Genomic DNA, 14,502 nt, shown 5'->3' with positions numbered 1-14,502 from the left:
TTGGAAACTCATTTTTTATTTTGGAAATTACAAGAAAGTTATTTGCTCCATTCATAAGTGGTGTGCACATGTGTGTATTTTTGTGAACATTTATGAGCTTGTGAATAATGAAGTTATAAAAAAGTATTAGCAGCAACCAGATCTTATGGAACATTGGTGTGCCTGTGGTTCTCAAGAAAATCTTAGATGCTTTTGATAAAAGAAGTTTGGATTCTGTGTATTTAAATCTGTCATTAAAAAAGACCGTATTGGTGATGATGTTAGTTATGACAAAGCTCCCTTTGAGAATTCAGAAATTTACTATATGATCTCTGTATTGGGTTGGAAAACTTCCCTAACAACTGAAATTGCTAAAGATAAATGATGGAGAGGTTAACAAGGAAAAATTACAAACACTGAAAGTGAATATGTCCTTATTTGCACACTAGCAAATGAGGATTCAGGTTTCATGTCAATTTCAGTGTGAATAATTCCAGCCTAGAACAAGAACAGACAGTAAATGAATGAGTTAATTTTAGTTGTTTGAAAATAAGAATGTTTTCCATAAGAGATCATTGAACTCATCCATTAGCATGCTATGGTGATTTTCGGCTTGACCCTGGTCACAACAATTAAAAGTAAAAAGAATGTCACAACACATACACAAATCAGGTACATCCAGAATTTAAGGTCAGGACATTCAAGCAATCACAACCGGTGATATTACACTGAGAAGTGAAGCCAGCTATATTTCCTCAATCCAGTGCAGAGTTGGAGAAAGTTTCTGTAGCTAGCAAAGGGATTGTAAAATGCACCAATCAGGACTCTGTAAAACCACACCAATCAGTGCTCAGTAGCTAGCCAGAGGATTGTAAAATGCACCAATCAGTGCTCTGTAAAATGCACCAATCAGCGTTCTAAAATGCACCAATCAGCAGGATCCTAAAAGTAGTCAATCACAGGGAAGACTGAAAAAAGGTCACTTGGATAGGACAAAAAAGGAAAATGGGAGGGGACAAATAAGGGAATAAAAGCTGGCCACTTCAGCCACCAGCAGCAACCTGCCTGGGTGTGGAAGCTTCTCAATAAACCTTGCTACCACTCACTCTTTGGGTCTGTGCCATCTTTAAGAGAAGTAACACTCACTGTGAAGGTCTACAACTCCATTCTTGAAGTCAGCGAGACCACGAACCCACCTGCAGGAGCCAACTCGGGATACAACACCAGCATTTTAAAATTTTCTTTTTGTCTGTTCAGACATGATAACTTTTCTAGCCATCATTTTTTCCATTCTAGTAGTGGTTACATTTGTTATTGGAAATTTTGCTAATGGCTTCATAGCATTGGTAAATTCCATTGAGCTGGTCAAGAGACAAAAGATTTCCTTTGCTGACCAAATTCTCACTGCTCTGGCAGTCTCCAGAGTTGGTTTGCTCTGGGTATTATTATTAAATTGGTATTTAACTGTGTTGAATCCAGCTTTTTATAGTGTCGATGTAAGAACTACTATTTATAACCTCTGGGCAGTAACCAGCCATTTCAGCAACTGGCTTGCTACTAGCCTCAGCATATTTTATGTGCTCAAGATTGCCAATTTCTCCAACCTGATTTTTCTTCACTTAAAGAGGAGAGTTAAGAGTGTCATTCTGGTGATACTGTTGGGGCCTTTGCTATTTTTGGCTTGTCATCTTTTTGTCTTAAACATGAATGAGATTGTACGGACAAAAGAATATGAAGGAAACATGACTTGGAAGATCAAATTGATGAGTGCAGTGTACCTTTCAAATACGACTGTAACCATGCTAGCAAACTTAGTACCCTTCACTTTGACCCTACTATCTTTTGTGCTGTTAATCTATTCTTTGTGTAAACATCTCAAGAAGATGCAGCTTCATGGTAAAGGGTCTCAAGATCCCAGCACCAAGGTCCACATAAAAGCTTTGCAAACTGTGATCTCCTTCCTCTTGTTATGTGCCATTTATTTTCTGTCTGTAATGATACCAGTTTGGAGTTTGGAGAGGCTGGAAAATAAACCTTTCTTCCTGTTCTGCAAAGCTATTAGAATCATGTATCCTTCAGCCCATGCATTCATCCTGATTTGGGGAAACAAGAAGCTAAAGCAGACTTTTCTTTCAGTTTCGTGGCAAGTGAGGTACTGGGTGAAAGGACAGAAGCCTTCATCTCTGTAGATGCACAAGAGGAGCATTGTATGTCTTCTGGCAGAAAACAAACTGGTGGTGTATGAAACATTTTATATTTCTTACTGGTTTTTCTGTAAAGTATGTGTATGAATAATTTCCAAACATATATCTAGAAAAGTCTTTGACCTGAAACTATTTTATTTATATTTTTTATATATTTATATATATAAATATATGTGTGTGTGTGTGTGTGTGTTTATGAGTGTATGAAAACTTAGGAACAAGGACACTAACATGTTCTTTTTTTTCATACAAACTGCCAAATTAGACAAAATATGACAAAAATTCCTCAGAATTATGAAGCCATGTGTATTTCATTCATGTATTTTATATTTCCTTTGTAGAATTTATGATGTCTATTTATAATTATTAAGAACTAGCAGGTTATTCCATGAAAAAGAATAATTTCATGAAAAATTGTTCTTTTCTATTGTTATTTGAACCACACAAATATATCACAGTGAGCTTAGAATTCATTGTTTGAACCTGTAACTTATTGGATGGTAAGGTCATTCAATTCGATATCAATAATGAGGATGTATCTTTGGGGTTTTAATCCATTATGAATTTCTATTTTCTGTTTAGTAAAAGGCAATCAGAATTATTGTTAGAAAACAATGCACACAATGGAATTCGAGTGACAAGCATATGCACAGTAAATTTTGTGTATGTCTGCCATAAGCAGTACTGAGGAATATTAGATTTCATACAAGTATGTGAATAGCTAAAAATAATCTCTTTGGTAATAAAGGGTTGAAAAATCACAGTGATGATCTCTGTTGCTATTATCCATTTCCATATGCAGTTAGAATCATCATTTCTTCCAGCTTTTGAATTAAAGAAAAGCTATTTTAGAAGTTGAGATGTGATGTAAATTATTTTAATATTTTTTCTAAAGCACTCTTAAGCCCCTGAATTGCTAATTATATCCTTATCTTCCATTTAGAATATTCCTTGTAAACTTCAGATAAGAGAACTCAAATCTTCTTTTCCAAAAAAACTATCAATATTAAAATAGAAATTATGAAAAATAATTCAGTGAAACATTTTGTAAATGTTAAAATAGTATCTATGAAATCTACGTATTAATTATGGGATGTGCCTTAACATTGTAATTTTGTTGTCAATGATGAAATGAAAATGTCATATTCATTCATACAATGTTCTATTATAAGAAAGAAATGTACACTCTTGTTCACAGCTAAATTCTACCTGACTGTTTTAAGTCTTGGTGTTATGAAATTTTAACAATGTCATTTAAACCTTAAGATAAATCATCCCCACACCTGATTTATGTATTTTTAAAAATTATGTATCTTCCTCAGTACAATATAAGAACTGTGAGAAAGAGATCATGTCTGTCCGGCTTTCTGTTGACCCCAGGAACTAGAACACAACACCAAGAATAGAAGATCAAAAATGACAATTTAAATGAACAAATAAATGGGTGGATAAAATGGGTAAGTTGATGTGGTAAACCAATGAAAAGGAAACAAATCACAAAATCTGCAGTTGTGTGAATTCCCCTGTTCTGGTTTCAGGTTAAAGTTACAAGCTTATCCAAGGAGAATCTTTCATCAAAGGAAAAGTTTGGCTATTCCACAGTTTTAGGGGAAATATCATAATAATATAGTCTTGATGCAGCTGTATCAGGTGTCTGAATTGGAAACAAAGTAGAACATCAAAATCATATGGCACCTATTGCAATATTTTTAAAAAACATGTAAACAACTTTGGTCTATTTGAATATGTGTTTTTTTTCTATTGTGAATTACATATGTATATTATGATATTTTCTAGTTGATTATTATTTAAACAAAAATGGCATGTCATTTCAAAAAATGGAGTTAGTAACCAGCTACTTTACTAAAATGTTTTCAATTTAATACCTGTTATTAAAGTGATGACATTTACTTAGAAGTCAAGTTCAAGACAAAAGTGGTAAGGACGTGGAAATTGAGACAGAAACAAACGTGAAACAATGGGTGGTGATGTCTGGTGTGACTCTGCTGGCAGCCACTTCACAGTGAGGTGAGAGAGACAGCATGGTGGTCATTAGATACGTGCACTTGGCTCCCAGCATTTTTCCAGAAAGGCTACGAGGGGAAACCACAGCCAACATTAGTCCATGGAAGAGAGAGAGGAGGGAGAATGTTTCTGCTCAGCTGTCATTGGACTTCTATATCCTGTTGGCCAGGGTTTACCTGAGGCGGAACTACCATCTCTGTTGTTCTGTCTTACATCATCTAGTCCCTTGGTGGAGGTTTTGAAAGTCAGACCTCATGCCCACAGTGTGGTGATGCATTCAAGTTCCAAACGGAAGGTTGATCTGGTTCAGGCAAGGTGCTGATGAAGGGAATGGTAGATAGTGAGGGGAATCTAAGAAAGCACATGTCTGTGTCCAGTGCAGTCCAATCCTTTTGCCACTCAGATGTGCTCATGCTCTCCAGTCATGGCTGGCTTTAGGAGCATATGACTTGCAGAGCTGCACAGGGTTTTGTGCCTGGAGGGGCTTGTGCTTAGATGAACTCTATGCTTGGATTAATGTTCTGCATTTGCTGCTTTTTTTTTTTTTTTTTTTTTTTTTGGTCAGGCAGAGGATACTCCTCCACTGAAGAGGGAATGGTCTTGCACTAATTCCATAGGGATTTGCTCTCCCCTCTCCTACGGGCTTGTCAGAGACGTGCACAGAGTCCTATAATGTTCTCTATGCATGCCGCTGGATCATCTGGCACAGTGGCCAGAGCAGCTTGGACCAGAGCCTGTATCTGCTCTGGTCCCTATACCATGCATGTATAGGGCAGACTTCATGTAGCCCAGCTAAAATAATTAAATTGAGATTTCAGTTATCATGAAGCACAGTGAAGACAGAGATAACAACAAAAAACATTTAGGCGAAGATACTCTTTTCTTGAAAACCCAAACCACATTCTATCGCCTTACATAACAGTCATATTCCTTGTCCATTCTTGTTTCTAGCATGGTTCTAACTCCTACTTTTATTCATTACATTAATCAAAGTAATTCTCTTTCATAGAGAAAACAGGAAGTTACGTAACTGAGGACTCTTAAAAATAACTATTTTGGCAGATGTGCAAAATTCTCAAGCACATGTATTACAAATTTCTAAGGTCATATACATCCTTTTTACACTTGCTTGAATTAGCCTACAAAACTCCCATGTTTGTTAACATAATCCAAACAAATAGCCACTCCATAAAATATAAATAAGAATAAAATTTACATACATGCTTATTTATTTATTTATATAACCTGTGACTGGTGACCACATTTCAGAAGTATTCCATCTTACCTAGAAATTATCCAAAGATTTTCATGAAGCCACTGAATTTAGTATTAGTCTAAGGTCTTAAATTGAACTAGGAATCTTGGAAATTAAATTTAAGTTGATAGACTACAGAAAATAATTACTGTTAATATGTGGAAGTTTTCATAATTTGTATTCAGTTTATTTGAAAACATTATTTTATATTTTTTGATATTTTCACATTATGTGGGCATATTAGTTTACCTTATCAGTAAACAGATATAGGAAATTTAGGTATTTCTTTTATTCAAATGTATTTTTAAATTTTGTGGATACATCATAGGTGTGTATATTTATTGGGTACATGGGATGTTTTGATACAGGCATGAGAAGTGTAATAATCACATAATGAAGAATGGGGTAGCCATCCTCTCAAACATTTACCCTCTTTTGTTACAAACAACCTAGTTATCCTCCTTTAGTTATTTTAAAATGTACAACTAAATTATCATTCACTATAGTTACCCTGCTGTGCTATCAAATAGTAGGTCTTATTCATTCTTTCTATTTTTTTTTTGTTGATAACCATTAACCAGCCACACCTTCCCTTTAGCCCCCACTGCCTTTGCAATTCTGTGCAAACCTTTCAGTTATTTCTGACTTACTCAACTTAACATAATAATCTCCAATTCCATCCATATTGTTGCAAATGACAGGATCTCATTTCTTAAATGGCTGAATAGTGCTTTATTGTGTATATGTACCACATTCTCTTTATCTGTTCATCTGTTGCTGGACACTGAGGTTGCTTCCAAATCTTGGCTATTGTGAACAGTGCTACAGTAAACATGGGAGTGTAGATACTTGTTTGATACACTTATTTCCTTTCTTTTGGGTATATACCCACCAGTGAGATTGCTGGATCATACGGTAGCTCTAATGTTAGTCTTTTGAGAAACCTTTCAACTGTTTTCCATAGTGGTTGTACTCATTTATATTCCCACCTGCAATGTACAATGGTTCCCATTTCTCCACATCCTCACCAGCGTTTGTTACTTCCTGTCTTTGGATATAAGCTGTTTTCACTGGGATGAGATGATATCTCATTTTAGTTTTGATTTGAATTTCTCTGATGATCAGTGATGTTGAGCACCTTTTCATATGTCTGTTTAGCATTTGTATATCTTCTTTTGAGAAATGCCTATTCAAATCTTTCACCCATTTTTTTTATCAGATTGTTAGATTTTTTTTCCTATAGAGTTGTTAAAGCTCCTTTTATATTCTGATTATTAATCCCTTGTCAGATGAGTAGTTTGCAAATATTTTCCCCCATTCTGTGGGTTGTCTCTTCACTCTTCTGTCATTTATGTTATTCTCTAAACTGGTTATTCTAGTTAGCAATTGCTCTAAACTTTTTTTCAAGGTTCTTAGCTCCCTTGCATTGGGTTAGACCTTGCTGCTTTAGCTCAGTTGAGTTTATTACTCACTTCTGAAGCCTACTTCTGTCAATTCATCAAACTCATTCTCTGTCCAGTTTTGTTCCCTTGCTGGTGAGGAATTGTGATCCTTTGGAAGAGAAGAGGCATTCTGGTTTTTGGAATATTCAGCCTTTTTTGTGCTGCTTTTTCTTCCTCACCGTGGATTTATCTACCTTTGGCCTTTGACATTGGTGACCTTCAGATGGGGTTTCTGTGTGTACATCCTTTTTGTTGATGTTGATGTTATTCATTTCTGTTTGTTATTTTTTCTTCTAACAGGCCCCTCTGGTGCTGGTCTGCTGGAGTTTGCAGGAGGTCCACTCCAGACCTTGTTTGCCTGGGCATCACCAGCAGAGGCCACAAAACAGCAAAGGTTGATGCCTGTTCCTTCTTCTGGAAACTTTGTCCCAGAGGGTTACCCACCAGATGTCAAGCAGAGGTCTCATGTGCGAGATGTCTGTCAACCCCTGCTGGGAGGTGTCTTTCATTCAGCAAGCATGGAGGTCGATGACCCAACTGAGAAGTCAGTCTATCTCTTGGCAGAGGTCAAGCACTGTGCTGGGAGATCTGCTGCTCTTTTCAGAGCTGGCAGGCAGGAATGTTTATGTCTACTGATTCTGTGCCCACAGCTGCCCTGTCCCCCAGGTGCTCTCTCCTAAGGAGATGGGAGTTCTATCTGTAAGCCCCTGACTGCGGCTGCTGCCCTTCCTTCAGAGATGCCCTGACCAGAGAGGAGGAGTCTAGAGAGGCAGTCTGGCAACAGTGGCTGTGCAGAGCTGTGGTGGGCTCCACACACTACAAACTTCCTGGTGGCTTTGTTCTCACTGAGAGAGGATTATTGCCTATTCAAGCCTCAGTAATGGCGGACATCCCTCCTTTGACCAAGCTCAAGTGTCCCAGGTTGACTTCAGACTGCTGTACTGGCAGTGAGAATTTCAAGCCAGTGCATCTTAGCTTGCTGGGCTCCAAGGGGATGGAATCCACTGAGCTAGACCCCTTGGATTCCTGGCTTCAGCCTCCTTTCCAGGGGAGTGAATGGTTCTGTCTCACTGGCATTCCAGGCACCATTGGGGTATGAAAAAAAAAACTTGTGCAGCTAGCTTGGTGTCTGCCCAAATGGTCACCCACTTTTATGCTTGAAACCCAGGGCCCTCATGGTGTAGGCACTGGAGCAAATCTTCTGGTTTGTGAGTTACAAAGACCATGGGAAAAGCATAGTATCTGGGCTGGAATGCACTGTCTCTCATTGCATTGTCCCTCACTGCTTCCCTTGGCTAGGAGAGGGAGTTTCCCAACCCCATGCACTTCCTGGGTGAGGCAATGTCCCACTCTCCTTCGGTTTGCCCTCCATAGGTTGCACCCACTGTCTAACGAGTCCCAGTGAGATGAGCCATATAACTCAGTTGGAAATGCAGAAATCACCCAACTTCTGCATTGATCTCACTGGGAGTTGCGGATCACAGCTGCTCCTATTCGGCCATCTGGCCAGCCACTCTGCTATTTTTTTTTTTTTTAATTGGTTTATAATTTAGTTTTTCTACTTAAGCGAGGTTTGTGCACCACATTTACAGTGTTATACTAGTCTGTGTTTTTCTGTCTCCTTACTATTACCAGTGAGTTTTGTAGCTTCAAGTGATTAACTTATTGCTCATTAATTTCCTTTTCTTTCTGACTGAAGTAATCCCTTCAACATTTCTTATAGAACAGATCTGATGCTGATGAAATCCCTCAGCTTTTGTTGGTCTGGAAAACTCTTTATTTTTGTTTCATGTTTGAAGGATATTTTCTCCAGTTATACACTATTCTAAGCTAAAACATTTTTTCCTTCAGCACTTTTAATATGTGTGCCACTCTCTCCTGGCCTTTTTCGACTGAAAAGGCTGCTGCCAAATGTAATGGAGCTCCATTGTACATTCTTTGTTTCTTTTCTTTTCCTGCTTTCCAAATCCTTTCTTTATCCTTGACCTTAGGGAAATTTATTATTAAATTATTTGAGGTAGTCTTCTATAATTTTTTTACCAGCAATGTTTGTTGAGAAAAGGGAATAATTCCTATTGAATTGCAATAGTACCTTTTTTGAAATCAATTGACCATGAATGTTGGTGTTAATTTCTGGATTCTCAGTTGTGTTTCATTGTTCTTTGTGTCTACCGTAATGCGAGTACCATAGAATCCTGATTAGTGCAGCTTTGAAGTCAGCTTTGAAATCAGAAAGTGTAATCCGCCAAATTTGTTATTTTTTAACAATTTCCTTTGGTGTTCTGATCATTTGGCATTTCCAGATATATTTTAGGAGCAATTTTCCACTTTCTGTGATTAAACATCTGCTGGGTTTTGATAGGGATTGCACTGAATATATAACTGCAATCTGTAAAGACTCTACCTGTGCTGGATTTCAGTTCAGCTGGTCATCCTTGCTTGTACAACTCTGTGATTAATTGAAAATATAATTTTGGCCTCTTACTTCTCTTATCTTAGTTGTAGCAGAAAGATATCTTGCTTTTCTGAGCCATGTGTGTTGTGCTCAAAAATGGAAGTTCTCAGGCAGGTGCGGTTGTTCATGCCTGTATCCAAGCACTTTGGGAGGCCAAGATGAGGGGACCACTTGAGAACAGGAGTGGAAGGCCAGACTGGGCAACATAGGGAGACTCTGTCTCTACAAAAAAAAAAATTAGCTGGGTGTTGTGGTGCATGCCTGTAGACACAGCTACTCCTGAAGCTGAGGTGTGAGGATCATTTGCATCCAAAAGTTTGAGATTTCAGTCAGCTGTGATCAAGCCACTGAATTCCAACCTAGGTGACACAGCAGGACCCTGTCTTCCTTGCCCCACCACCCCCCCTAAAAAAGGAAGTTCTCACAGGTATTTTTTTATGTATCAGGTAACACAAGATCATATGAAAAATTATTAATTGTTTGTTCCTGCTTGCACTAGACAGGTAAAATTGAAAGCAGTTATGCAAATAGTGTACTAACTCCTCATAAAGACTACCCAAAGATAATATTATTATCATCTGAGTTTTACAGATGATTATACTGGGGGAGAGAGTAGTTGTAAAATGAAGTCTCAGACTATAGTTACGTGAAATAGAAAATCTGGTTTCCTATCTTGGCAGTCTGACTCCTAAATCATCTCTTAGAAACAATTATACTAAAAAATGGAAAAGAAATAAAATCCAAGATTGGAGACTGATTTTAATATCTATTCCTCTTAAACCATTAATTAGTCAATAAATTAAATTGAGAAAAATAAAGCCAAATATTCATATGTGAAGAAATCTAGACTCTTCAATGGAAAACATGTGTTTTTCAAGTAACCCACAAGAGTGACACAATTGCTGAGTATTTTAATTAAAAAATCAATATTTAAAAATTAGACTCAAGAGAAAAACTTATTCAAAGGCCTCAGCATGAGAATAAGTTTGATAAATATTGAAAACGGGTTGAAAAGCCCAAATGGGAAAATAGGGCTATGTCTACCTGGATGATCTCCCCGAAATTAATTATTCATTTTAGAAATTATAGGACAAAAATTCCTTCTGTCCATGAGGGGATGAGTATGTGTGTATGTGTGTGGCTGTGTTTGTATTAATGAGCGTGTTAACAGTAAGTTATATAAAAGTATTACTAACCGCCAGGTTTTAAGAATTATTGGCTTTTTTGAGGTTCCCAAGAAAACCTTAAATGCTTTTGGTAGGGAAAGTTGGGATTCACTCTACATGTTACTGGTGTTGAAAAATTAAATCTACCTTGGTATGATCCTAGTTATGTCCAAGCTCCCTTTATTGGGTAATACACCCCATGTGTCATCTATGTATTGGGTTGTAAAATTTCTCTAACAGCTGAAGTTGCTGAACACAAATTATGGAGAGGTTAAACAAGGAAAAAATTGCAGAACAATTAAAAAAACTCTTCCTTGGCATGCTAGTAGATGAGAATTCAGCTTTCACTTCAACACCTGTATGGAAAATTTTATCTTACAGCAAGGACATTGTGTTTGAATGAGAGTTAATTTGAGCTGTTTTGGAAATTGTCATGTTTTCCCTAAAGGCAGCATTGATTTCATCCATTAGCATATTGAGATGCTTTCCTGTTTGACATTGGTCACAGAATTTAGAAGGAACAAGAACATTACTGCACATTCAGGAATCAGGTACACATAGAATTTAAGGTCTGGACTTTAAGGGGAATCTTGACCAGTGATATCAGGCCTGCCTTTTAAAAAAATTCAGATACGATAAATTTATTACCAATCATGTTCTCACTAACAACAATAATACATTTATATTTTCCCATGGATGCCTACATTAAACTTTTAGACTATTTTTATATTGCAAGATTTTTTTTCTTTGAGTCCTTTTAAGAGTTGTTAAACAATCCTGAAATTTCCCTTACAGTATGCTGTTAACTGATTATATTTTACAAAGTCATTTGACATAATGATTTATTAAAGGAAGTATCTCCAGTGTAATTACACTTGCTTATAACAAAAGATTATTTGAAATTGAAGAAAAAATGTTAGACAAATTTATAATGAAATATAAATAAATATGTATAATACATAAGGCATTATTAATAAGTGTATATGAAATAACAGTCATAGAATAAAAAAATAATTTTTTGAAGTAAAAATACATCCTGACTGAGAATAGAAAAGGGCTTGGAAAATATTGTTTAATAGTATTTTATATATAAATACAAAACTGTAAATATTAGCCTCACATTACTTATTTTGGAAAGAATTTGACATAATGGGAATTTTCGTACATTACTCCTGGAATTATAAATCTGTGCCATCATTTCAGCTGAGCCTGGTGTTATCTGATTAAGAAGAAGGATCACATCCCAAATACTTGATCACAGACCAAGTATTTTCACTCTTATCAGGATACATATACATACACATGCATGTCACTGAGTTTTAATAGCTAAAGTTGAGAAGTCCTCCAAATGTCTATCAGTCCTACAAATGGATAAACAAATTGTGGCATATCTTATACAATGGAATACTATACAGTGAGCAAAATTAACAAACAAGACTGACATGTTTACAACAGGATAATACAACAAAGAAAATGAACAAATTGGAGCTACATAGATAATAATACTCACAGATGTGAGAGGAATTATCAAGATGGAAAAATACATTTACTATAATCTCATTTACATAAAGTTTGGAAAACCTTATTTTTAATACATTGTAATTTATTACATTGGTGATCAAATGACAGTGAAACATGAGTGATGATCATAACAATTGGGATAGTCAGGATGGAAGAAAATATCATCAAGAAAACATGTATTGGGATTATCTGCATTGCTGGCAAATTCTATTTCTGACGAAGTTGTGGTAACATCGATGTTAACGTTATAATTTTTTCTTTTTCTGTTTATGAGGTGTTAGTACTCTCTGTATGTATGTTATGCTCCACAATAAAAAATGTTAAAAAAGCAGAAACATAAAGTACATTCCTAAGTATACAATTAGGATGGCACAGCATATTCTCATAGATACCATTGTAATTAGAGTTTTTGCTGAATCAGGGAGAATAGAGCATTATGGTACTGAGAAATCCAAGTTAAAATTTAAAACTTTTCTTTTTTTCTTTTGAACACAGTCTCACTCTGTTGCCCAGGCTGGAGTGCACAAGCACAATTTTGGCTCAATACAACATCTGCCACCTTGGCTTAAGTGATTCTCCCATCTTAGCCTCCTGAGTAGCTAGGACAACAGGCGTGCACCACCACACCCTGATATGTTTTCTTCTACTTTTTGTAGAGACAGGGTTTGCCATGTTGCCGAGGCTGGGCTTGAACTCCTGTGATCAGGCAATCCACCTGCCTCAGCCTCCCAAAATGCTAGGATTACAGGTGTGAGCCACCACATCTGGTCCAAAACTTTTATTACATTAATTAAAACAAAAGAAGAGATAGGCGGGAACTGTAAATCCACCTTCTTAATGATAATATGAGTTTGAAACATCAAAATTTGAATATTTATGATTGATAGACACCTTTTTGTAATTTACAATTTAATTACTTATGATACACATTTGAAAGTGTCAGAAACTAATGAATTTCCAATAAAGTACAGTATGATGAATATTAAATATATGAAATTAAGTATATTAAAATGTGTCTATAAAAGAAATATTTATATTAGTATTGTTAGCATTCTAATTTCACAATAGTATTCCTGTGTACACTGGTGCATTGGGTAAAGTATTTTGTTACTATAAGTTTTCTGGCTCAGCATTAGAAAAAAAAATCATAGAAAGGCAAATTTGTTAAGGTAAAAACATATTTAGCATGATGTTTTAGTATGTTTGTGCATATATAATGCTACTTTGATTGCTATAGTAAAATAATCCAGATTTAGTCACCATAGCTAAGATGAGAAAAAGCATTTGCAAGAATTTGGCTTGCTAATGATGCTATTAAAAGGAGAAATAAAGTTGATATGCTGTATTATTGCATACCAGTATGTGTCCATGTTTGTATTGAAAAATGCCCCAAATCCCCAAAATAGAATCCTAATTGTTGGAGGTCACTTTTCTTGTCAACTTTTAAAATGTAGTGAAAGAGAAAAAAAGCAAATAAATCATGAAAATATATTGGTTTTACATTATTCTTGATGAAGTACCATGTGAGGGTATTTGTCTAGGCCTGATGCTGAGAATAAGAGAAGAATCACGAGCCCATGAGGAAGAATAATAGTGTTCATTACCCTGAACTCCAGTACATAGAATCAAGACTGAAATCACATTCATCAAATAGCATTCTCCCTTTCACCTGCCGTCATCATTATCATCATGATCTATGTCTTCATCTATCTCATTAAATGATTTGTTTTTGAAATATTTAAATACATAAATTGGAAAATAAGTAATTTAAAAAATATCATAAATGTGGGAAACTTACAGTAGTAAACAGCAAAGTTGAAGTCAAGCTCAATACATTAGATTTAGAAATTGCGTAGTTTATTTTACAATACATTGCTTAAACAAATAATTATTTATGGATGACCTTAAATGAATCTGCCTTTCTCTATGATCATTATATAAACAATTTAGATTTTAGTGTAAATAGAACTCCCTAATAAGAAAGATAAAGCAAATAACACATTTTATGAGCAAGTTTTTATTTCTAAAGAGGGGTTTTAGGACCAAATTGTCAAACAGAGGTAAGACCTCAGATCTTGTCACACTTGAGTGAGTGATGATGGAGTTCGAAGGTTATAGTTTTGTAACAAAAACTATATTCATGGATAGCGAATAAATGGTGGAATTCCATAGATGCACCAGATTCAGTTTTGTTTCCATGAGACTGACTTAAAGTCTACTTATATCCGATGTCCTTCATTTTTTGATAAACTTGTAAGTATTGTTTTACTATTTGATATTTGAAAGACTGTTATAAACTAAGAAGTCTTGATTTCTGCTAATAAAAACAGCGTAAAATTACAATCATGGGATAGAATGGTGGAGCTGTGGTTGAGATACTTTATCTTACTAATTTTAATGACATTTTTGAGATCCAGTACTGCTCACTGAATTTCCTTGTGAGGAGAGTTTGTGA

At 35.8% G+C, this 14,502-nt stretch overlaps 1 protein-coding gene across 1 annotated transcript; it reads left to right on the top strand.

Moving 5' to 3' along the window:
• Nucleotides 1-276: 276 nt before the first annotated feature.
• LOC111534304 (taste receptor type 2 member 43) lies at nt 277-2,296 on the top strand. The gene has a single exon (XM_023200930.2). The coding sequence runs from the start codon at nt 1,239-1,241 to the stop codon at nt 2,166-2,168; it is 930 nt and encodes a 309-aa protein (XP_023056698.2). The 5' UTR covers nt 277-1,238; the 3' UTR covers nt 2,169-2,296.
• Nucleotides 2,297-14,502: the final 12,206 nt, after the last annotated feature.

Source organism: Piliocolobus tephrosceles, chromosome 10 (assembly GCF_002776525.5).
Source record: "Piliocolobus tephrosceles isolate RC106 chromosome 10, ASM277652v3, whole genome shotgun sequence".
Classification (NCBI taxonomy): Eukaryota; Metazoa; Chordata; class Mammalia; order Primates; family Cercopithecidae; genus Piliocolobus; species Piliocolobus tephrosceles.
The sequence above is the reverse complement of the archived record's forward strand: the minus strand, read 5'-3'. Positions and strand labels throughout refer to the sequence as shown.